The sequence below is a fragment of the Chiroxiphia lanceolata genome, chromosome 3, assembly GCF_009829145.1.
Source record: "Chiroxiphia lanceolata isolate bChiLan1 chromosome 3, bChiLan1.pri, whole genome shotgun sequence".
NCBI lineage: Eukaryota > Metazoa > Chordata > Aves > Passeriformes > Pipridae > Chiroxiphia > Chiroxiphia lanceolata.
The window spans coordinates 61,595,946-61,621,254 of NC_045639.1; the positions used below are offsets into that span (position 1 = coordinate 61,595,946).

General features: G+C 37.5%; 1 protein-coding gene across 1 annotated transcript in view; it reads left to right on the forward strand.

Moving 5' to 3' along the window:
• The window catches only part of LOC116784047 (vesicular inhibitory amino acid transporter-like), a 39,842-nt gene extending 15,614 nt beyond the window's left edge, over nt 1-24,228 (forward strand). The window contains exon 3 of the mRNA XM_032682227.1: nt 23,077-24,228. Within this exon, the coding sequence (XP_032538118.1) occupies nt 23,077-24,228 (1,152 nt within the window). The remainder of the gene's footprint in view (nt 1-23,076) is intronic.
• Nucleotides 24,229-25,309: the final 1,081 nt, after the last annotated feature.

Consider the following 25,309-nt stretch of genomic DNA (forward strand, 5'->3'; position numbering starts at 1 on the left):
AATAACAGTTTGAGGAAATTTTTATGAATAGCTTTGAAGAGAAAGTCTGAGTTGTGAGCAGAATGATTAAAACAATACAAACATTCTTGACTGGCAAAGACAGTCTATGCTAAAATGAGTTGTTTTGCCCTACCCAGAGGAAAGGACAGAAGTGTTTTGCATAGCAATTAGAGGTAAACATTTCAGCAGATTTCTGAAGTGTTCTAAACAGTTATTCTGGTGAATACAATTAGTCTAAAAGTGAAATTATTTCACAATCCAGATTTATTATGGGAACGATTAAATCTTTGGTCTCTGAAATCAAATGCAAGGGTTCTCTTACAGTGCTTTAAATATAAATATTTTCAAACAAACAAGAAGATATTTTTATTTTATTCTCAACTTGAACTGCAAAAACGTGTGCTTCTGGTGAAGATATTTTATGTGTAAATGATTGCTTCAGACATTTAAGTTTCCAAGGAAACATGTTTCTTATTCCAACATTGCACAGGCAAATGAAAACCTATGTTCAGTTAATCTGGGTAAGGACAGAGAACATAAAACTGAGTTAATTCTAATGGGAAAATGTACAGCATCATCTGGCAGAGTGATGCAAGTTGCATTTGTTTGTATGTAGCAGCAAAAAGCAAAAAAATATATTTGTAATAACTTGTACAGTAGTGCTGGATGGATAAGCAAAGCAACAGCAACAAGGAAGAAGGTAGTTAAATTGTAATGGTAAAGCATTTCACAGCAGAACCAAAGGAAAAGAAAGACTATTTGCCAGCCACATATAGCAGGATTTTTGCAAACAGTGTCAGACTGGTAACCTGTCACTAGTGGGGTTCCACAGGACTTCATCTTAGGCCCTGTGCTCTTCAACATCTTCATAAATTACTTGAAGGCTGGACTAAGCAAGTTCACAGTTGACACAAAACTAGGAGAAGCTGCTGACTCCCTCAAAGGCAGGGAAGCCCTGCAGAGACACCTCGACAAATTAGAGGACTGGGCAATCACCAACCATATGAAGTTCAACAAGGGAAAATGATGGATTCTACACCTGGGGTGGGGCAACCCGGGGTGTTCATACAGACTGGAGAATGAGATGTTGGAAAGCAGTGCCACGGAAAGGGACCTGGGAGTCAACAGCAAGTTGAATCTGAGTCAGCAGTGCCCTGGCAGCCAGGAGGGCCAACCATGTCCTGGGGGGCATCAGGCAAAGCATCACCAGCCAGTCGAGGGAGGGGATTGTCCCGCTCTGCTCTGCCTGGTGCGGCCTCACCTTGAATATTGTGTGCAGTTTGGGGCACTGCAATATAAGAAAGACACTAAGCTCTTAGAGAGTGTCCAAAGGAGGGCAATGAAGATGGTGAAGGACCTTGAGGGGAAGCCATATGATGAGCAGCTGAGGGCACTGTTCAGCCTGGAGAAGAGGAGACTGAGGGGAGACCTCATTGTAGTCTTCAACTTCCTCGTGAGGGGAAGAGGAGGGGCAGGCACTGACCTCTTCTGTGTGGTGACCAGTGATAGGACTCAAGGGAATGGCCTGAAGTTGTGTCAGGGTAAGTTTAGGCTGGACGTTAGAAAAAGATTCTTCACCCAGAGTGTGGTTGGGTGCTTCCCCGGGGAAGTGGTCACAGCACCAAGCCTGACAGAGTTCAAGAAACATTTGAACAACGCTCTCAGGTACATGATGTGACTCTTAGGGATGGTCCTGTGCAATGCCAGGAGCTGGACTCGATGATCCTTGTGGTTCCCTTCCAACTCGGCATATTCTGTGATTCTGTTAAAGTAAAAGAAAAAGGCATTCAGTTTATAGTATCATGAAGGGGCACAAGAGAACACAATCGAGAAAAAAACAGAGGGAGAGGAAGTGAAATAATGGCAAGAAGTGAAATAATGTTAATCTCAGATGTAATTTATAACTCACATTTTTGAGTCAATCTCCACTTAGGTCTCAGAAGCACAAACAAGTTTAACAGTGAAAAAAAGTCAGGCATTTTACCAGAAAGCACCAAATGGCTTTAATTTCATTATAATGCCTGTACAATCTTTAAAATACAGCTTTATATAATTACACAATTTTCTCCTGGATGTTTTGTAAAATATGATATATCAAATCTGGCTGGAAAGCAGCCCAGCAGAAAAGGACTTAGGGATGCTTCTTGACAGCTGGCTGAACATGATCTAGCAGTGTGCCCAACTGGCCAAGAAGGGCAATGGCATCTTGGGCTGTATCAGCAATAGTTTGGCCAGCAGGACCAGCACAGTGACTGCCCCTCTGTATTTGGCACTGATGAGGCTGCACCTTGAGTGCTGTGTCCAGCTCTGGTCCCTTCACTACAAGGATATCAAAGTGCTGAAGCATGTCCAGAGAAGGGCAACAGAGCTGGTGAAGGGTCTGGAGCATATGTCTTGTGAGGAGCAGGTGAGGGAGCAGGGGTTGTTTAGCCTGGAAAAAAGGAGGCTCAGGGGAGACCTTATTGCTCTCTACAATTGAGCAGAGGTTGCAGTGAGGTGGGGATTGGTCTCTTCTCCCAGGCAACTACTGACAAGATGAGAGGACATAACCTCAAGCAGGGGAGATTCAGGTTGGACATCAGGAACTATTTTTTTTGTGGAAAGTGTTGTTAAGCATTGGAATGGACTGTTCAGTGGGGTGTTGGAGTCACCATCCTTGGAGGTGTTCAAGAAATGACTGGGTGTGGCACTTAGTCTAAAGTTGGACTTGATGATCTTAGAGGTCTCTTCCAACCTAAATGATTCTGGGATTCTGTGAAATCATACTGAATGGGCAGTTTGATTCAATGCCTCTGATACCTAATATTGCCAACTTTTGTGTCCTGCATTTTTAAAAGAATTAAGTAGCACAAAGGTTAGAAATATCTGCAGAAGAGGGAATTTTACAATTCCATGATCAGAATAACACAATATGGTGCTTGGCTATTGTGAGTGCTTCTAGGAAATACCATAATTCAATTAGTAGTATTAATAATGATTTTAAAATGTGTCAGTAATAAATTACTAATTATTGCAGTAGTAATCATTATATATATATTCTGTATATTGTACATTAATTTAGAAAAGACTAAACACTTCAATAATCATCACTTAAGGACTGAATATCCACATGTCCTTCACTGTGTGCCTTTATAGCCATATTTACATACTGCGCTTCAATTCAGTTCATTTTAATTTATGTAAGTCTAAGAGATTCACTTGAAAATATCTCATAATTAACATTTATTACTCTATGATGTTTCCTCTGAGTTACCTGCCTTCATCTCCCTAATATAGACCAATTTTTAGAATTCTTGCTGAATATCCACAACTCTCAAATACTTAAGTGGAAAACAGACTCATGCTGAGAATCAGAATTAGCAGACATGTCCCTAAAGATATAAAGGTAAACATCTTTTAAAGGTGTCTAAACACCCCTCACATTAAACTTTACTGAAAGCATTTTCTAAATATAAATATGTACGTGCTTATAAAGTGGGTCATTAGATGTATAACAGTATAAATAATCCTCGACCTTAAATAATTTAGTCACATTTAACTAAATAACCACTTGGATTTTGCAGTACTTGATCTTAAGTATTTACTTTCCAGACATAAGAACATAGGTCAATCCTTTCTTGTGTACCAAGAAGTAACTTCTTTGAATTTCATATTGAAGCTAAAGTCATATACATTGAAGCTGATGTCATACTCTGAACTAAATTATAGGCATTGGAGGGAAATGAACTTCTGCATACCAAGATGTGGTACTGCAAATTAAAGGGAGATGCCCAGTGCTGATATCTAACCTAGGATCAGCAAGTAATACAAGTTGCCAAATGGAGCATCAAAAAATGACAGAATAAAGTAAAATTCCAAGACAGTAGGACTATTGTGGTGCACATAAAAATTCCAAATATTATGGTTTTAGCTGAAATGCACCTGCAGTACTGGCCAAATTTATTTTTAATGGGTTTGCAACCAGAAACCCATATGGCCTCAACCCAGAGAAAAATCTGAGCAGAACAATCTAAATTCAGGTCCTATGATAGAATGTCACTATTATGCAATGCAATTGATAATAGGTGTATTTTAAGGAAGAAGACTCTGTAACTAATGTTTGTGCCTTTATTTTCTCTTTTGATTTTCTCTTGAGGGGAAAAAAATTCCAGATATACATCACTACTTTATATAACCTTTTATTTCATCTTAGACCATGCAGTAAATTTCTTTAGTTTTGTGCATATACCCATATAGTACAGAGAAGGCTGCATGAAGGATATATATCTTCTCTTTTCCCAACCCTACCTTTTATTACAAAAGCTTTCTGTCAAAAATGTGTTATCCTGCAACAAGGAAACTACATCTACTTCACAGAAATCTCTCTATTTGACATGTAAGCACTGTGCAGCTGACTGATTTTGAGTTAACTAACTGCCATTCCCATAAATCTCATTAAAGAATGCACTGTATCAATCTGCTTTTTATTTGGTCACCTGCAAACACTATAAAATCTTATGAAGCCAGAACTCCTAAACATAGAGAGGTGGCTCACCTAAAATTATTCCAAGAAGAAATATTTGGATTTTTCTCATGGGATTTAAGTTGCTGTTTTGTAAGGTTTGAATTTTATGTTGTTCATCACATCATCTGGGCAATGAACAGGCAGAGGGGGCATTGAATGGATTTACATCAGCATATTCTACTCTGTTATGAAAATGTTAGGAACAGCAAATCAGTTTTCCATAGCCCCTCTGTGTCAGATTTTCCCTCAAATAGAAACTGTGATATAACATAACTACTCCAAAAAATTATTCTTTGGACATACAGATAGTCCCAACATACAGACAATTGGTTCAGAAAACACCATAATAGCTCATGGAGAATCGCAGAAAAAAGTACATGGGTCACACAAGCAACAGATCAAAGTATTGCAATTCTTACAGACTTCTAGGAGTTAAAATTACATATTAAAATATTTCTAGAAGTTAAAGCAGTCCTTAGATTATGCTAACCTACACCATGGGCTCGAAATTCCATCTCTTAACAGATGAGTTGTGGGAAAGTTACAGGAAGTGTCTCTCTCTGTTTCTCCCTCATAAATGATTCTAATAGCCTCAGTAGTTTGGCTAAAACTGGCATACTTTATAAAATAATCTATTATATTGATATATTTTGAGCTAATTACCATATGAGATAATTATCTCATGTGAGATGAGAGAGAAACATTCTAAAGTATAATGCTCAATAAACCCATGGAATTTACCATGCAACCTCAGCCTTAAATCTGAATATCTTGATTATACTGTGTAAGATATATATATTTTAAAATATTTATTCTTAACCAATACCTTATCTTATATCTTTAATTTTTTTTCACCTGAGTTTTACTGACATAGCTGTCTAATATTACATTCTTTTGATAATAGTAGCCAGAAGCACTAGTGGGCTTAAAGAAATATGAATAATTCTGTTCAGAACCTCAACTTACATATAACCTTACATTTCATGAAAGTATTTATTTGACACTTAATTTTTAGCAGTCAAATATCTATCATTTCCAACAACTTTAGCTGAAACTCTTCTTGTCTAGAATTTTTGAAAGCTGTATATTTCAGCATCTGAATTTAAAAGCCATCATAGTATCTTGAGTTTATTCCTAGAAACAGTAGCTAAGTCACTGCAATACACAGTATACTTATGCTGGGATTGACGTTCAGTTTGTCACAGTCTGGTCCAGCAAGTCTTGGAGAATTTGCAAGTGCCTGTTTCTTACAAGTGGGGATTTCTCATTGATTGTTCAGTTGTCATACGTTGAAAATTGTTTCACCTGGAAAATCTTCTACTATTAAAGTTTTAGAACAACTGTTTTATAAATATGAGGCTATAGTCCTCCTACATGAAGCAGCTGGTAGTAGAAATTTTCTGCACATAAAAGGACAAAAGAACTAGCAAGTAAGCATACAGTAGTGTGGCAAGTAAGCTGGGAGACACCAGCTCAACTCTTCTCCTTACAGTGGTGCTTTCTAGCTAGTAATAACATGAACTTGTGTTTTGGAATATGTGAGTTGTTTTGGCATGCTGCCAAATTCAGTCTACCAAGAGACAGCCTTAGTGAGGACATACAATCAAAGAAGACCTTGAGATGAAAAGGACCCAAAAGGTTCAGCTTCCTGCTCCTGTACCTGCAAGGTGCAGGTGACCTGCCTCCAACATTGACAGAACTCCATGGGTGGATGCCCTAGAGGAGTCTGTCATATATCACCTACTTTATATCTCAGTCAGCTTAAGTGTGTCTCCATCCAAGAGCTTTAAAACCCTAACATTCCTGAAAGGCCAACTACTATCAGTGGTGTTGCAAGAGCTTAATTGATGGTCTGTCAAGTGACAGAGGTATGATTTGCATGCATATTAACATATATTTCCAAAAAGGGTGTGTCCATTTGCATTTCTCCCACAACACATCTAAAATAAATGGTATATATGAGTACCACAGAAACCTGGTCATTGTCCCTCATGTTCCCAGACCTCTTTTTTTTCCTTCATTTCATCCTTAGGAAACCTTCAAAGCACCCAGGAGATGGCCTGCTCTGGGGGTGTTAATGTCTAAAAAAAGCTTTTGCATTGGCATGTAGATAACTTAGAAGTACCCACACTACACCACTTTATTTTTAATTTTAATTCCAATAATTTTTTGAAAGAAAAAGTCTTGCGTGAATTAACACATATGGTCGTGATCAGCTCCCTCTGTTCTGTACTGCTATCTGTAACCAGGTACACACCAAATGCTGGCAATCTCTCCTGAACATTACCTCACACCTTCCTCCCTGAGGTCATCACTTGCAGTAGACTCAGGCTCTTGTGTCTCCTACAGACACATCTGATAGACACCGCATCCTTCACCACCTGTGGGAGTGTGGGACTGCAGCACAGTGTACTTTCCTGGACCAGTTCAAGTTCACATCTTATTTAGATCCCACAGCTGCTCTCATAAAATATTGGTCTGTCTTCTCAGCAGTCAATCAAAGCAGCTAAACATCCAGTCTTCCATCCAGTGTCTGCCCACAGCAACATTCCTTCACTGCCTGTGTAAATCCTTATCCTTTCTACCATGCAGGCCTACCATCTGGCATCATCTTTCACTCAGCCTCTTTCTAAATCCTACACTGAGACTACGTCCAGCCCCCGCTTATTTTTGCTGTAAACCTAGTTTTTACTGTAAACTAATACATAGTCTCATTTACTAATCCACAAGGCTAAAACTCTGATCTGAGCACTAATGATTCCCCCTCTCGGTCAAGTAACACACTTTTCCCTGACTTTGCCAAGCTCACCCTGTGCATACCCACCTGGAAATTGATGCAGTTTCATTCCTTAATGTAAGCTGCTCATCTTTTCTATAATAATCTATCATTTTTTTTCCTGCATCTATTGACTCCAATCTTTCTTCTTCCAGTTACAATCCTATTATCAATTTGTTAAATATTTTACAAGCATTCCTATGAATTTATATGAGGATATTCCTCTGATACTCTTGGAAATATCCTTTTGATGAAAACTGCATAATTATAAGCTACATTGAAACCACTTTTTCCTCGCTTGACTTGGTTTCTGATATTGACTCAAGGTTTCCTTGACTCCCCTTTTTGCCTGTATTTGTTTCCTGTTATCTTACCCCTAGATTTTAAATTCTTTGGAGAAGAGACCATCTCTCTGTGCTTTGTTTGCACAGTGCTTTGCACAATGGGATTCCATTCAAGGACTTTCAGGTGCTGCAATAATGAAAACAGTTTGAAAGTAAGTCTCTAAATATTTTCTATTTTACAGAAGCTCTTTACAAAATAATGATTGTTTAAATGTATCCTGCAATAAGTCAGCTTGATATTTGATTCAGTTTCCTCCCTTTTCTCTTTATAGAATGGATTCTCCTTGCTGTTGAGACTTACTGTAGGGGCTGAGCGCAAGATAAATTGGCAAACAAATGTGATAAGAGTACTGTTAGAATATTCAGCCATTAAAATGGGTATTCCATCTTAAAAATCCAGATGGTCAAGAAAGAGAATGACAAAACCATGATATCAAAGATAAATGGATAGTGGCATTATGAAAACTATACCCTTTGAAACAACAAATGTTACCAAAACCAAAGGATCAAAAATTGTCAGCTGTTTGAAAGCCATAATCACTTTATTCCATGGGATAACACAATGCACCACGACTTGTTGCAGAACAAGGATCTCTGGCTCCCTCACGTGAAGGGAACAGCTGATGTATTTTCCCACTGTACTAAAATGAAATTAACCTACCATAATTTTGGTGTCATGAATCCCTGAGAGCATTTTCAACAAGATGAATTAAAATAGATGGTGTCATTTCTTTTTTTTTTTTTTTTTAATTCATAGCAGGTCACATGGTATTTAAATACACTTATCAGACAACTTCGAATTTCTATATCTATATTTCTATATTTGGCTACTTCATTGTTGTGATATTAGGTTTGACAGACTTTTCAAAACAAAGTCCAATTTGCCTATTATAATTATTTCCCATCTTTCTGTGGCTGAGATAATTTGTACACTTGTTCCTGTCTATAGCCCTGCCAATGACCAGCTATCACTACTGGAAAACATTCTTCTTAAAAATATTCTTTCTGTCCCTATTCTTCAACTTATGAGGTATATAACTTCAGTGAATTTGCTTTAATAAGCCATAGACATATAACTCCTCCCAGGATAACATTCCTCCCAAGACAGCAAGAACAGAGTGACAGGTAGCAGAAAGTAAAATATTTTGTCAGATAGTATTCCTTTCCTATTTTTTTCTAAACTTCCTTCACTTCTATTAGCAAATTTTCAGAAGGGAGCTCATTTTTTTATGAAGTGAAAGAGTGAGTCTTAGAGTTCATCAAGGAATAAAAATTGACAAGCTCAGCATTTGCAAGTGTTTATGAGAATTTAATGCTGAAAGTAAAGGACATCTGAATTATTATAATGTACTAGTAGAATCAGAAATAGTAATATTTCTCTATCAGATTTTCTGTATGGTAAACTTTCTTCCACACAATCCATAGACGGTTAATCTACAGTTTACTTCAGTGTGTATAATTCCTGACAGCAAAAGATTTGCTGAAGCGGTACAAGCTCTATCTGAATGAGCAAATGGAGCTATTTGAGAAAATAAAAAGCCCTAAATGCTGATTATACACAGTACTGAAGATGATATATTGTAACCTAGTTTTAGCACAGTAAGCTGTATAAAACATTTTACCCCTAAAGCTAAACAAAATTGTCTTCTATTTGCATGGATTCTCCCTCCTCTCCTCACACACACACACCATGTTTCTTGGAAGACAATGTTTATCCATATTCATGGCCAGTGGCACTAGTTTTGCCATATGTACAATACTGTGTTACTAAACAGCTAACAAAAAAATTAAATTTATTATTTACTTCACAAAAATGTAAACATGAGTCAAAGTAAGGAAACGTTCACTTCAGCTCATACACACATATTCCACTATCCATATCAATTTCTCTCAGTCCAGTTCTTGAATTGACACAAATGGCAACACCGATAGATTATGTTCTGTAATCTCTAGAACAAACATTTTTGCTTTTTTTATGTTATTGATAGCAGAGGGAGTGTCAGCGTTTTCCTTTACTCTACATGGGTATTTCCATTCATGATAGGTTTTTTTATTGCTGTTTTGCCCTCCAGAATCATGTTTAATTCAGGCTAATTCCTCCCTGATAAGTACAGAACTTTTTTTCAGTTTTAAAACCCATTCTAATTTGATTATTTCAAATTAAATCCTGGTATTTCAGAAATTATTAATAATCCTACTGAAGCTTGAAAAAATATCAATATGAGGATAAGAATTATATACCACATAGATACAATCAATGTATCTTATTTTTTTATAAGAAAGTTGTTTCTTTTTTTATTGCAAGTTATCTTTTTTTGTTGTTATAATGACTGTTAAGTCTCTCAGTTTACTGTAACTTAATAAGTTGGCACTGAGGTTTATTCTATCTCGCTACAATTTGAATCTGTTCTTTTTTCTCGTTGTCTGCATGATTTCTGCAACTCCAAATGACATATCCTCAGCCACCTTCCCTTAAGGGACTTGAAAATCTTCTAGGCTTTAATTGGGATCTGGAGTTTAAAATGAGTTCTCCACTCCAGCTCTTGTTGCCTTTACTTGCCAGCTGACTTTTTTTCACTTTTTCTGGGAAGCCAGCTGCTCTCTGAGCTCTTTCTTTTGTATTTTTTTGTTGTTGTCATCTCAAGTTAAAAATAAAATACCTGCACAAAACTGTAGGCTTCCTTCTGCTGCTTGGTTGCGATTTTAGAGACTCTTTACTCTCTCCTAAGTTGTGAGAATCTGCCATTCCACCCCTGAAGGATTCCTTTCCTAATCAGAAAGGATAATCAGCTGCATAACGCATACTTTCCCTCTAGCTTTCTACTTGTTCCTGTCTTATGCTTATAGTTAGGTGTGTCTCATATCTAGTAATTTTTCCTCACAGACTCTTGCCCATCATATTCTCTTACCCCTTGTTTCTATCTCTTATGGGTCACAACCTTATGTTTTAAAGATCTTCAGTTTACCTAACGCCACCTTTTTTCCCCTGTTCCTGCTTCCCCTGGTGCAGTCGTATTCTCAAATTATCCACCTTCTTGCTTTTCCTTCGCTCTTTCAAGGCACTCACAGTCTCATGGACTTTAAAGGAATTCACCTGACTCTACAGATGACAGAGAGAAAGACAGGTATCTCTAAGGGAGATTCACAAATCCTGAAACAAGTATCCTACACTGTTGGAATGAGTAATCATTTGGTGATCCTTATTTCTATCCATGCTTTCCAGAGTTACCAGATTAGCTTTATTTTTTGCTATATTTAGATAGGAGAAGTTAGGAATACCATTCCTTGTAAGGGTACGTCAAAGCAAGGTAGATTTGTCATGTGTGTCTTTTCAGCTACTATGTGTACTCATTCATTGAATGTCCATTTTATACAGAAAAAGTTGGGTGAAATTAACCAAATTCATAGATGCTAAGAAGGAATCATTTCCTTGAGAGCAAAAAAAGTAGTCAGTTTAGTAACTTCTCTTATAACCAGCTGAGTTTTTGCTTAAAATTCATTAATTTCACCCCATGAATAATTTTTGATTTCACCTAAAAATTTGAATGTGAGAAATGAAAGCTATTTAGGAGAAAGGAACAGAAACTAAATGCAGTCTTGAAATAAGTTGCTCAAGTATGAAATCACTACAGCTCTCAACATTGAAGTAAACAACCAGGAGAGATCCAATAAATATGGGAAATTTTTCTTGCAGTATCAGAATGATTGAAGTTAAAAAAAAAAAAGAAATAAAACTATTTTTAAATATACAAACTTTTAGAGCCATTACTTAGCTAACTTTGTTTTAATAATGAAAGAAGTGGTTTTATCTTGATCAGACAGCTTTTCTATCTAAAAGTAAAGAATAAACCTGAGGTCTTTGACAAAGGTCAAGGATAATCAAGATCCCCGGTTTGTTCCCTCACCTGTTGTTTCCAGACAACATCCTGTCTTTGAGTCTTTCCAGGGGAAATTCAGACTAAGAAAAAAAATTAAAAAAAAAAAAAGAAGAGGAAAATAAAGCAAACAAACAAAAAAAACACTACAGAAAAGGAGTATTGCTTATTTTATAACTCCAATACTTTTCTTTATAGGCCAGGTAGAGGTCGAGAACCACTGTGTCACAGGCTGTACAAACAGAACGAGAAATACCTCCTCAAGTAGTAATACTTCAAGTATTTTACATCTAGAGACCTTAAAACGACATTTTTGACATGCATTCTATATGCCATACGCCTAGTTTCACAATGCATAGCCATATTCAAAATTTATTTATTTTTTAAAAAGGAGAACTTACCTAAATTTGCTTTTCTGATGAGAGTCCAGAGCATGTCATAAAACTCAGTCACATTTCTTTTCTGATCTTTGTATTTTCTGTTTCTTATTAATTATGCACATTTGGGAATGTTTGTCTAATCTACTTGGAAACAGGGGAATTATTCTACCTTGTTGAACTTTACGAATGATGTGATCTTTTGTGTCATTATAGGAGAGAGACACCTCCATTATAGGCATTCATTTGCAACATCAACTTTATCTGTATTTCTCCATGATGAATTATTCAGGCAGTAAAATCACTTGCTGTTGCTTTTATCCTGAAGGTAGAAGCCTCCAAGGGTGCCACTGAAGTTTGACTGAGGTTAAGAGAGGAAAAGCAGCAGAAATTTGTTGTCTATAACCAGCCTAATTGTCAGACAACAGCTTTTCTCACATATTTCAGAAGGATATAATATGATACTCTGTTTTAGTTTACTGATTCCTGAAGACGAAACAAATAGTATATTACTATTTATGTCTCTCATCCAGACTATTAACTATATTCTCTCCAGGCAGTACTCTAAGACAAATTTCTCCTTTATACACTGAACTCTGGGAGTCATTATAGCTTGAGTAAGAGTCCACCTAAAACTGGTGGTTAGGTCTGTGCTGAGGAAAGAGCAGAGTAATATTAACCAGGGGAGGATTCAGTCACCTTTTATTCTGCATGACAAATCCTATACCAGTGTTCAGAAAATACAATTCAGCTTCTAGAAGATATAACCTGGATTCATTTTCAGCTCTCAGAGCTGCATGAGGTCTTTTCCAATGCAAAGATCTTTGTAGTATGGGGTTGTTTTCTTCCATTTCCTCTTCATCATTACTTCTTAAAAGTGACAAGAACTGTGTCTTGACTGACACAGGTAGTATTTAAGAACTCCTAACAATACTTTCCCCCAGCCTCAGTTAGAACTTTCTATGCACTTTAACTCCTCCTTTTGTTATCTAAGTACACACTCAAAGGAAATTCTTTGGCTCCCCACTGCTTTGCTTTGATTCTAGTCTCCCAAAGTCCACCCTCTGCCTCCCTTCAAGTTCTTTTGACCATATTTTCATGGGAACTCGCTCTCACGTTCTTGTATTGGGAGTTCTGAGTGCTTGCCTGCCTTCAGGTGAAAACCGGATAATCTGTGATGACCTATAAAGAGATAAATGAGTAAGCAGCCAGGAAGTCCATGTTGTTTGCCACTTTTAGAATAATGTTTGTTTTAGTTTAAACTGCCTTGCTTTTTCCATCTATCTTTCCTCTCAGCTGCATAACACATAATAAAACATCCTCATTCTTTTATGAAAGCCTGCTTTCTCCTTTGGGACCAAGCAAAATAATGTTTTCTTAAAAGGCAATTTACTTGGGAGATTTTCTTGGTATCATTCAGTGCATTTTTGCAGATTGTTCTGGATTTATGCAAACTAACACTTCCCGTTGAACCATTCAGAATTAAGCATTGAGCATATTATTTTGGTTTTAGAACAAATATTTAAACCAATAGCAAAGCCAATGAGGTCAACTGTCACACTCAATAGCAGTAATTCCTTTTTTTTTTTTTTTTGAGACAGTTTCTTTCCTCTTTTCACTTTCCTAAGTTTTAGGAGATCCTTAGGACTAATCTGGCCACTAAAAGTAGAATGAAATCAGTGGTTTCTGTGAGTCAAATGGAGACATACATTTTGCAGTGCAGACCATGCAGCTTCTTTACTTGCTTATCTTATCATAGTACCTCCTGAGCAGTCTATCTGCCTTATCATCTGCTTCTGGTATATGAAGGATTGACAGGTAAACACTTCTAAAGTTTCTGTCAGTGTATGAGGTGAATGAAGGCATTAATCACAGAATAAACACCTTAGTCACCATCCTTCCTGCAGCTGAAACAGGATTGGCATTGGCAGAGAGAAAGAATGAGAAAAATCAGGAAAAACAAGATTGCTGGGGTCTAATTCAACCATCCCTGAAGTTAAAGGAAGATTTTTTGCTGATATTAGAGGAAATGGATCTGCTGATAAGGTCATACAGGCCAGAGACAATATTTGAAGTTTTCCACAGAACAGCTTGTAGTATTTTTGAATTCAAACTCAGCTGAGCTATGAACAAACTGCAAAGTGAGTGGGAAAGTAGATGAATTCTTTTCCTGACATCTGTAGAGCACTGCCAGGAGTTTGGGTAACCTGCTAGGGAAATGGAAATTCTTACTGCTGAGAAGAAATAGAATGTTACTGGTATTGCAAATATATGGTGGGATGACCTATACACCTGAAGTTTAAAAATAATTAGATAAAGCATATTTACAAAAAAGAGTAGGCAAAAGAAATGAGGGTGGCACTCCATGTTAGACAGCTAATTATCTGTGTTAGAGCTGTTGTCTGAAGAGAAAAATTGTATTGTCCTTGGAGACTCCAGTTTTAAAGACCTATACTGGGCGTTGTATGCAGTATGTTGTAAAACATCATTGAAGTTTCTAAAAATGATGGATGATAATTATCTGACACAAAAGGTATTGAACCTAGCATAAGGTAATTCAACTTTGAACCTCATTATGTTGAATAAAGATGAATGAATTGGAGGATCTAATTACATTCATTATGGGAAAACAGAGGACAGTAGTATATATATTTGGTACTTCTAAAGAGTGAATTTTTCAAACCTGGAGAAAATTATGAGAGATAATTGATTAGAAAGAAAAAGTGCAGATAGCCAATTGTGAAAGCAATTTTAAAGTTTAACAAGAATTTATGATGTTCAAAAGCAACATCTCGCAACTACGAAAGAGATGTTTAAATGTTTTAAAACCCCCTCCTTACTTCAGGAGTGAATTAAATGTAGCAATTAAAATTAAAACTATATATATATATATATAAAAGGGAGAAACAAAAGGTAAGAGTAATAATAGTAAATCAAAAATAAGGACCGGTAGAAAAGAGAACGCAGAGGCGCTAGGAGAAAGTGCATCTCCCAGGAATTTGAACAATAAGAAAAAAATTTTTTAGGAATTAGAAAAAAAAGGCTATGTTTAGTCTAAAAATTTTAAACAGAAATACTAATCATGGTAACAATTAAGTATAAATGGAAGTGTGTGTCTGTGTATGTGACTGTGTATGCTCATCTAAAAGCACCAGCATAAACAGTAGGACAAAAGGGAAGGTGTGAGTTGACTGCTACAGAGCACCATATAAGTGATTTCATTCAAATGAAGAGGTAGAAAAACTCACCTATAGATAAGTGTTAAGGGAATGAAGTAGAGGACAGTATTTATAAAACATGCAGATAAGATAAACAACACCACTGAGAAAGTCAGTAATTTTGCCTAATATTTATGAGAGATGAGACAAAATAATGAGGCAAAATATCCAAAACTGCATCCATTCCAGAAGAGTATAGAAGGTAAATAAAAAAAATCCATTTGTCATCATTAGCCAAGATGAACACCAGAGACATAGTGAGCACTGGACTGACACCCCTTATTGCACACAAACGATCCTGGCCAAGCCACTGAGACAAAAACCCTAGAGTATGTGAATGTGAGAATGTGAAAAGTTAACTCAGAGATTTTCTAGTGTAAGACCACCTTCATCTTCTCTATCTCACTGAATTTTGCTACATTGATTTTCTGCTTTTCCAGCAGTAGATGAAGGTTCTAAAACTGTTCTTAACTGAAAAAGAGATGCAGCTGTTCATATGTTCTTATGTTGTTCCTGTAAAGAACCAGGAGAATGTGCTCATAGCACAGGAGAAGAGGGTGCCATTTTGTAATTTTTCAGGACAGACATCATGATATTCTCCATCAGACATTAAAAAGTTATGTCTGAATTCCTGTACTGTGTGTGCACACTCCACTGTGTGGACACACATTGTATGCCCAGCAAGAGAAATGGACATTTCTGAAAGGAAATTTGTCTCAGTTCTATTAATGACCTATCTTAAGACAGGTGTGAATTACATATAAATTGAGATGCCTGATTTTTCCAAGCTTAGACTTGGACAATTAACTATGAGATAACCATAGATGTTATTTAAAAAGGATGTTAAAATGTATCTCAATAGTATTTTGAAAGCAGAATGCCCAGCAAGTTTTCACCTGGGAGACATAACAAAAGGGCTATCTGACCTGGTAATATTCTTATTCAATTGCTATCACAAGTGGAATTTTTAAAAGTTTGTGAATATCATCTCAATATTTTAAAAGCCATATAAATACTGACTAGTGAAAACTGGCAAGAATGCTGAGAAAAAGAATGTAATTGTTAATACAGGTTTTAATTGATAGAGCATAAAAAGCTAGAAATATAATTAGTGTCAATCATTATGTTTTGGAGGAAGAGCCCTTACAGTCTGTATTAAACACACTTCATATAATCTTTTTATGACATTATAATTTAGGCAGTGAAAGATAAATAATATATTTACACTTCTAAAAGGAATTTTGACACTTTAATACACAACACACTGATTTAAAAATTAATGCAACAACACAGTACCTCTTGAATGGATTAGCAACTGCCTAAGTGACAGGTTCCGTAAAAGTAACTGTCAGTGTGGATCTACTGTCAAAGGAATGAGTTTCTAGTAGGGTTAGGAGGTTATCTAGTAGAATAAATGGCAGCTGGTCCAGTACTATTCAGTGTAGTCAACAGTGATTTGGAAAAAGATACAAAATCACTGATGATCACAGTGGTGGTTAAGAAACAAAAAAGACCATGCAGGTCAGTAAGCATCTCTGTTATCATGGCATAAGATTAAGGGATTTGCTATGTTTGTAATTTTGTACTTATAAAATTGTTTCTTTCTATAAATACCACAGCAACACAGGCTTGCATCTATTTGGGAAAATTATTTATTTTAAACAGCAACAAATGTTAAACAACATAATGAAATACTTCATGGAATTGTACTGAAAAACAGGGTTCTTGATTTTAACTCCCTACTCTTCCAAGAAGATTTATGAAGAACACTTTCCAGTATAGTTTCCATGTCTAACCCATGTTCATGGCAAGGAATCAAATGCATAGTTGGGGAAAATAGCTAGACCTAAATTAACCACTCCACCGGAGTAACTACAGATGGTGAGAAAGTCAGTCAGAGCTAATTTGGCAGTCTGGCATATCAGCATGCATTCTATATATAGGAGAGTTGTACAAACTGAATAATTTTCAGTTAAATTCTTCTTCACTTCTTAATTTATTTTTCCATTTGATTAAGTCTTAAGGTGAAATAATTTTCTCTCTTTTTTTTTTAACATTGCTTTTCACTCCATTTTATTTCATGGTCTTTTGGCATGCCTCAACTCTGACTGTGATTTGATCTTCTTTACTTTTTAATTACCTTTTAATTTGGTTTGGTTTTTTTTTCAAAATGTCATATTTCAGGTTAAAACAATTTATAACATGAAATATTTTACTTGGGACTAAAAAGTCTTAAAACTGAATTTTGATTTTTTTTATATTTTTCTCACAGTGCTTGACTGTGCTCATTTATGACTTTTCTAAATCCATTTTATTCCTTGGGGAGGTACTTGCCCTGAGGTGAAGGAGTATGATAGAGGTATGATAGCAGAATGCCCATTTTTTGCATTCAGCAGTGCTCCAGATGTCAGGTATTTTTAAATAAGCAGTCAGTCTTGCTGGTATGAGAAATACACACATGTAGTATAAATATTGTAGTCAAACCATCAGCAAAAGATTTTAATGTGCAGATGTAATTTGGAAATCCTGTTCTGCTTGTTGTTTTGTATTGTAGGTGGATTGGTGATTCCTGGTGGTACTTATCATACTTGGATGCTTCCTCTTGGGGATGTTCTGACAAGGTGAATCATGGCTAGGCTTCGCAAACGAAGGTTTGGGAAGGGCTCTACCCACGTTTGTTGCAAGAGCGTTGGTGGCTGAAAAGGCCAATACGAGATAGACATGTCCGGCTGCAAAAGGCACAGCAGAAAGACTCCTTAGGTGGTATATTCTGCAAGACACGATTCTTTCTGCGTTGCCTTTTCTCCTCAAGGGTGATCCTGCGTGCGTTCTCAAAGGCATCAGCAGCGTTATAGATGGTGTGTCTCCAGGTCTCCCGATTTGAGGCCAGAGTAGACCACTTATGATGATCAATATGGCCAAGGCTGAGATGTTGTTTCGGGGAGTCCTTGTATCTTCTCTTTGGGGCTCCTCTCTTGCGGCAGCCGGTGGCAAGTTCACCATAAAGCAAGATCTTAGGGAGGCGGTGGTCCTTCATCCTGGAGACGTGCCCTGCCCATTGCAGCTGTGTTCTCAGCAACATGGCCTCAATACTTGTGACTGCTGCTTGTTCTAGAACAGATGTATTGGTCACATAATCTGATCAGTGGATGTTTAGGATTGAACGGAGACAGCATTGATGGAAGCGTTCTAGGAGACACAGGTGGTGGCAGTAGATGACCCATGATTCAGATCCGTATAAGAGAGTAGACAGCACAATGGCTCTGTAAACACTGATCTTTGTACTTTTCTTCAGGTGTTTGTTTCGCCAAACTCTTTTATGAAGCTTTGTGAAAGCACTATAGGCCTTTGCTAACCTGTTGTCTATCTCCCCGTCAATCTTACCATCCGAGGAGATGAGGCTACCTAGGTAATTAAACTGCTGGACTGATTTGAGTGCTGATTGGCCAATGGTGATGTGAGGATGATGGGGGACTTCCTGAGGTGCAGCTTGATGGAGAACTTGTCCTCTTTAAACTGACTTCCAGCCCAAAGAGCTCAGCAGCGTCTGCAAAGCAGGATGTTAAACGCTGCAGAGCTGTTTCTGTGTGGGCAACAAGGGCGGTGTCATCAGCATAAAGCAGCTCCCGGACAAGATGGTTTAAGGTCTTGGTGTGGGCCTTCAGTCGCCTTAGGTTGAATAGACTTCCATCAGTACGGTATCGAATGTAGATACCGTCCTGATCATCGAGGTCTGCCGTGGCGCTTTGGAACATCATGCTGAAAAAGACTGTGAATAGGGTAGGAGCGAGAACGCAGCCTTGTTTCATGCCATTCTTTATTAGAAAGGGCTCAGAAAGTGTGTTGCCATATCTGACTTGGCTGTGCTGATCCTCATGGAGTGAGATGACCATTTTGAGGAACTTGGGGGGACAACCTAAACGTTCCAAAATCTGCCACAGACCTCTTCTGCTCACAGTATCAAAAGCCTTGGTGAGGTCGACAAAGGTTACATAAAGACCTTTGTTCTGTTCCCTACACTTCTCTTGCAGTTGTCTGAGAACAAATACCATGTCTGTGGTACTCCTGTTGGCTCTGAAACCACACTGACTTTCAGGTAGAATTTCTTCAGCTATAGTGGGTATTAGTCTGTTCAAGAGTACTCTTGCCAGGATTTTGCCTGCAATGGAGAACAGAGTAATACCACGGTAATTTGAGCAATCTGATTTAATACCTTTCTTCTTATACAAAGTGATGGTGACTGCATCACGAAGATCTGATGATAGTTCGCCTAGTTCCCAACAGCACACCACAAACTTGTGAAATATGGTATTGAGTGCGAAGCCCCCATGTTTCCAGACTTCAGGTGGAATTCCATCAACCCCAGCTGCCTTGCCGATTTTCACCTGCTGTATGGCCTTGAGGGTTTCTCCTAAAGTGGGGGCAGTATCCAATTCGTACTTTACCGGTTGTTGCGTGATGGACTGAATTGCTGAGTCTTGGACTACAGAGTTGGTACTGAAAAGAGTCTGAAGGTGTTCAGACCATTGATTCAAAATGGAGGTTTTATCTGTCAGAAGCGTTTGACCATCAGTGCTGAGTAGAGGGCTTTGTACTTGATATGTAGGCCCGTATGCTGTTTTCAGGGCCTCATAGAATCCTCTGTGATCACCCATATCTGCGCATAATTGAGTTTTTTCAGCTAGATCGATCCACCACTTGTTTTGAATGTCACGGAGTTTCTGTTGGAGTTTGCTGCATGCAAGACGAAAGGCTGTTGTTCTTATGTGACAGGATGGCAGTGCAAGGCGTGCTTGGTGGGCAGTTCTCTTCTTCCTCAACAAGCCCTGGATTACTTGATTGTTTTCATCAAACCAGTCCTTGTTCTTCTTGAGGGAGAACCCTAAGGATTCTTCAGAGGACTGCAGGATGCTGTTTTTAATATGGTGCCAAGTTGATTCAGGGGAGGAATCTGCAGAATCTGTGGAATGGTTTTCGAGCCTAGTTTGAAGGTTAGCCTGGAATCTCTCTCTTACTGTGGCTGATTGGAGATTGTTAACTTGGAGTCTTCTCCTTGGGATACTGCACCTTTTGGGTTTGAATGTGAAATTGAAGTTGAGTTTACAGCGCACAAGCCGATGGTCTCTTTGGCATTCTGCACTGGGCATCATGTGGGTATGGAGGACATCGCAGACATCTCTCCGTCGCACCAAGGCATAATCGATGAGGTGCCAATGCTTAGATCTGGGGTGCATCCAGGTTGTCTTCAGACTATTTTTCTGCTGGAAGATAGTATTAGTGATGGTGAGCTGTTGCTCTGCACAGAATTCTAGCAGAAGTCGACCATTATCGTTGCAGTTTCCAACACCATGCTTGCCTAATATACCTTTCCATGCTTCAATTCAGCAGGGGAGAAGCCATTGTGTGGCCAAGGCCCATGCTGACATTTATCTGCAGTTTAATTATACAGTGACCCTTTGGGTCGGCAGATACCATTTTAAGTCCCAGTTGCAGGTTAAGCAGCAAAATAATAATGCTGTGAGTATAGAACAAATGAGATAAGCTTTATACAGACTGCAAGGAACTGAGAAAACATCACTGTTCTTATGTTAATATGGAAGATGACTCTATGGTTTTATCTTCTTGATTTTTTCATAGACTTGGTTTATTTGTGATGCTTTTAAAATCTATCTGTTATGTCAATCTTCCCCAAGGATTGTTTTCATAGGAAAGAAACCAAATTCAGTTCTTTAGACAGCTATCTAACTTGCCAGTCAGTGAAAGCCATGATTAAAAATGGCATATCAAAAGCTGCTGTTACATATGTGCTACCTGCAGTCTGAATACATCCAGATATCTAATCTTTTTATGAAAGTAGACTGTTAGATGGCAGAAATGGTACAATTTTGGACAATTCTGTTAAATTCATGTACAAAAGAAATCCTAATTACACTTCAAGCTAATTGGGTCATGAGACCTGTATTAGAATGTAGTTAAGACATTGAGTGGAGAGATTTGGGTGCCTAAATACCACAAGCTGCATAGCCGAACATCCCAGCTTCTAAATGAAATAGCATATGTGACTTACGTAAAACAAATGCTGTAAATGAAGTCATGGAAAACAATGAAGAAAATACCTAGTCAATAACTTTATTATTATATCAGTAATAATAACTGAAGTACTTCTATTTCAAAACATAAAGGCATAGACCTTTTTTAAGTGAAATTTACTAAGGCATATATTTAATATGATTTTTCCAGCTCTAAGTCAGCTAAAAGCTGAAGATATCTGCATCTAGAGTGAAGCCTGGTAAATTAGGCAATGATGCTCTTTCATATGATGGGCACTCCATTTTTCTCATTAACTTAGAGAAGAAACACTGCTCTGATTCAAGGACTTCAAATCTTTCTTTTCTGGTTAATGTTCATCTCACAATCTGCCCAAAAAGGATTGCTATTTTGTGTCTGGAAGAGAAGGATAATACTTTTTTATACATTAATGATTATTTAGTGTTTGAAAAATTGCCTCTCTTCAGAGTCCTCCTAATGGATCAGGTGTGGACGTACTTGTATCACTTAGAAGTGGGGTGCTAGGTATAAGCCCTACAAAGCTGAGACAAGTGCCCACCCTCTTGATGAGCTCCACCAGATCTGGGCTCCTACACTGCCTTCACAGAAACTGTTTGATGGGTATAAAACCTAAGAGAGTTGATAGAAAATACCAAAGGCAGAAGAATGCCTGAAACTCTGGTCCCCCATTCGGCCTCATGCTCATGATTGTAGATGGAAAAGTCTGGAATTAAGGTGTAGACCACTAAACTCATCTCTTCTGCTTTGGCTGCAGTCAGTAGCACTATCCACTCAAGATGTGAGAGAAGAGTCCCCCCTTCTGTGAGGAGATCTGTTTCTGTCAGGGTTTTGCAGAGCAGATGGGGTTACTCAGGTTTGGTCAGAAATAGAGTCTAGATGGGTTTGATGCAAATCAAGTCCTTCTGTCAGACCAGAATAGCAAATGTGAGCACAAATGCGCAGATTTCATCATGTTATGGGTGTGGTAAGAAATATTAAAGCAAAAATTTCTGCAGAACTAATTAATTGTATTTTGTTTCCTCACTGTCCTTCAGTCGTCATGAACAAAAATGCCTGACCAGTGTGACTAATGTGCATTTCTTAATTTCAGTTCTGTAGTATAAAAAGAGAAATGTCACTTTTCTTAAATTGGATCTTTTTATCAGTAACTATCATTCAAGGGGTTTTTGGGGTTTATTCTGATGGAAAAACCACATAAAAGTGTAATTTGTCCTTCTCCTTGAGAAGAAAGTCTATATGTCTTGCATGTATTTTTAAACACCCAAAGAAGTTTACACTTCTAGACGAAGAAGTCTAAAATCTCAGCTTCGAGAAAAATCACTTTAGCAGTGGACTTAGCAAGAGCAAAGTCCACATGAGGAAAACAGAAGCTGCAGAGGAAACACAAGTTTAGTCTGAGGCACTCTAATGCCATTTTCTCTCCAGAGGTCTGCTAACAACTTTTAGGCTAAAGACAACTGTCATTACTGGATCTATCTACATTGCTATTTTTAATTGGAATGAAACTCGCACAGATGATGCTACAGATGTTTAATTTTACTGATATTGAACCTGTTTCATTAGTATGTATGTTGACTGAATAACTATGAACCTTCTTAAATGTGCTTCTAATCACATCAACATTAAATATTAACTGGAAACCTGACTCTATCATTCAGTCACATTCTCTTTTTTCCCAGCTTATCATTACATGTGCTTTGATAGAAGCAGTTATTTTTGCTGATAATTTCATTTCTCATAAATAAACACATTTCTCATGATTGTTACTTACTTAGCTGAATGTAGCAGTACTTGCAGCATGCAGCTAGGTGAAAACAATGTTCAATGGAGGAGAGGTTTGGGAGTGCAGCTTCTAGTAAACATTTTGCCTCAGGGATTATGTGCTATCTTTTCTTTCTCTTTTTCCTTTTCAGGGAATATTTGTCCTAGGATTGCCATATGCTCTCCTCCACAGTGGATACAGTGGCCTACTTCTTATTGTCTTGGCTGCAGCATTATGCTGCTACACAGGCAAAATTCTAATTGCTTGCTTGTATGAAGAAAATGAAGATGGGCAACTGGTAAGAGTGAGAGACTCGTATGAAGATATTGCAAATACCTGCTGCAAAAAGCTATCTCCCAAACTAGGTGGCATAGTTGTCAACGTGACCCAAGTGGTGGAACTGATCATGACATGTATTTTGTATCTGATTGTTAGTGGGAACTCGCTGTCACAGAGTTTTCCAAACGTAGCACTGACTGAGAAAACTTGGTCTGTAATTGCATTTGTTACTCTGTTACCTTGTGTATTTATCAGAACTCTCAAAATTGTTTCCAAACTCAGCCAGCTTTGCTCCTTAGTTCACTTTGTTATCATCCTTGTAGTGATGACTTACTGTCTCACACAAACACACCAGTGGTCCTGGGCAAAATTCAGACTCTCCATTGAGTTTGAGGACTTCTTGGTCTCCGTAGGAGTGATTATTTTCAGTTACACTTCACAAATATTTCTTCCCACACTTGAAGGTAACATGAAAAACCCAGAGGAATTTAGGTGTATGCTGAATTGGACTCACTTTTTTGCCTGTGTCTTGAAAACAACCTTTGCACTGACTGCTTTCTTGACCTGGGGTGAAGAAACAAAGGAAGTTATTACAGACAACCTGCCATCATTTCTTAAAACACTTGTGAATTTATGTCTCTTAACCAAGGCTCTTCTTTCTTACCCTTTGCCCTTTTTTGCAGCCACAGAAATTGTGTATTCCTGTATTTCTAAAGGCAACCATTCCAATTACAGATCTCTATTACTTTCACTGGGTGTAAGAGGCTCATTTCTCTTGTTAACTCTGCTGATGGCCCTGTTTACACCACATTTTGCCCTGTTGATGGGTTTATCAGGCAGTGTAACAGGTGCTGCTATGACTTTTCTCCTTCCTTCTCTCTTCCATTTAAAACTTAAATGGAAAAAACTGTTCTTCTTAGAGAAATGTGCAGATATCTCTGTTTTTATTTTGGGCTTCCTTTGTAGCCTCGCAGGCATAGTTTGCTCAATAAAAGGGCTGCTTGAAGTATTTGGAGGAGTGTAAAAGATTTCCTGAAAGACAAACAAAGATCAAATCTTATTAATACTTTTTACTCTGTTAGTCAGTATATAAGAGATTTTGTCACTAGGTAGTGCTTAAAGGTTTGCAGAATCAAGGCTTCAACTGGAAAAGTATATGGCTCTAAGCAAACTGGAAAACAACCTTCAGAGCCAAAAAAGTACAAAACAAGGCCTCTTTAAAATCTTGAGAAGAAAGAAGATGTTGCAGATGGTTTAGCATGAAAATAATTTTAAAGTAATACTATATGGTTTTAGTCATACATGACAGGCACATCCTAAAATTACTACTGCAACTGATCCCAGCAATTGAAACAGAATTCTTCATAGGGTTACATGCTGTTCAGTCTCAAAGCTATCAAAACTAGCTTACAGGAAGTGAGAACTATTATTGCAAATGGATGAAATATGATTTCACATTACTGGCAGAATGCAATTCAACATGTGAACAGAACAAATCAGTGAATTTTGTTTTATATGTAAGACAAATTCTACTACTTATTTTTTAAATGAATAGGCAAAAAGAGAGCTCAGTTTAGAACAGCTTTGAAAGCCTGCTTTTATCATGAGTTCAAATGGGAATGCAGTCAGAGTAAAAGGGGCATTCTAACAGCTCAAATTCACAGAAAAGAGAACTTGTTCTGAAATAAGCTATAGCCAGTGACTGCAGAATTTCTTCAAGGCTAACCCCCAAAATTCATACCTCCGCAATGCACTTATTCTATTGGCTGGGTTACAAGAAGTCTCGCTGGTAGCATGAAAAAGTTAACATGCAGGTCACTCTCCCTCTTAAGCAGGAAATTTCTTTGATCTATGTATTTTATCTGATTCTATTAAAAGCTCAATGGAGTAAATCAAGCTCAATAAACAGTAACACAGTTAACTTCTTTTACAATTTGGTAGATCTTTAGATTTAAAAGATATTGACTTAATAAAAATATCAAAATTGCAATGTATTTTACATTAATGATAAAACATTATGACAAGAAGCAATCCAATCAGAGTGCTCTAATGAATACATATTATCTTATTGCACTAAATCTCTTTTATATTAGGTAATTAAAGTA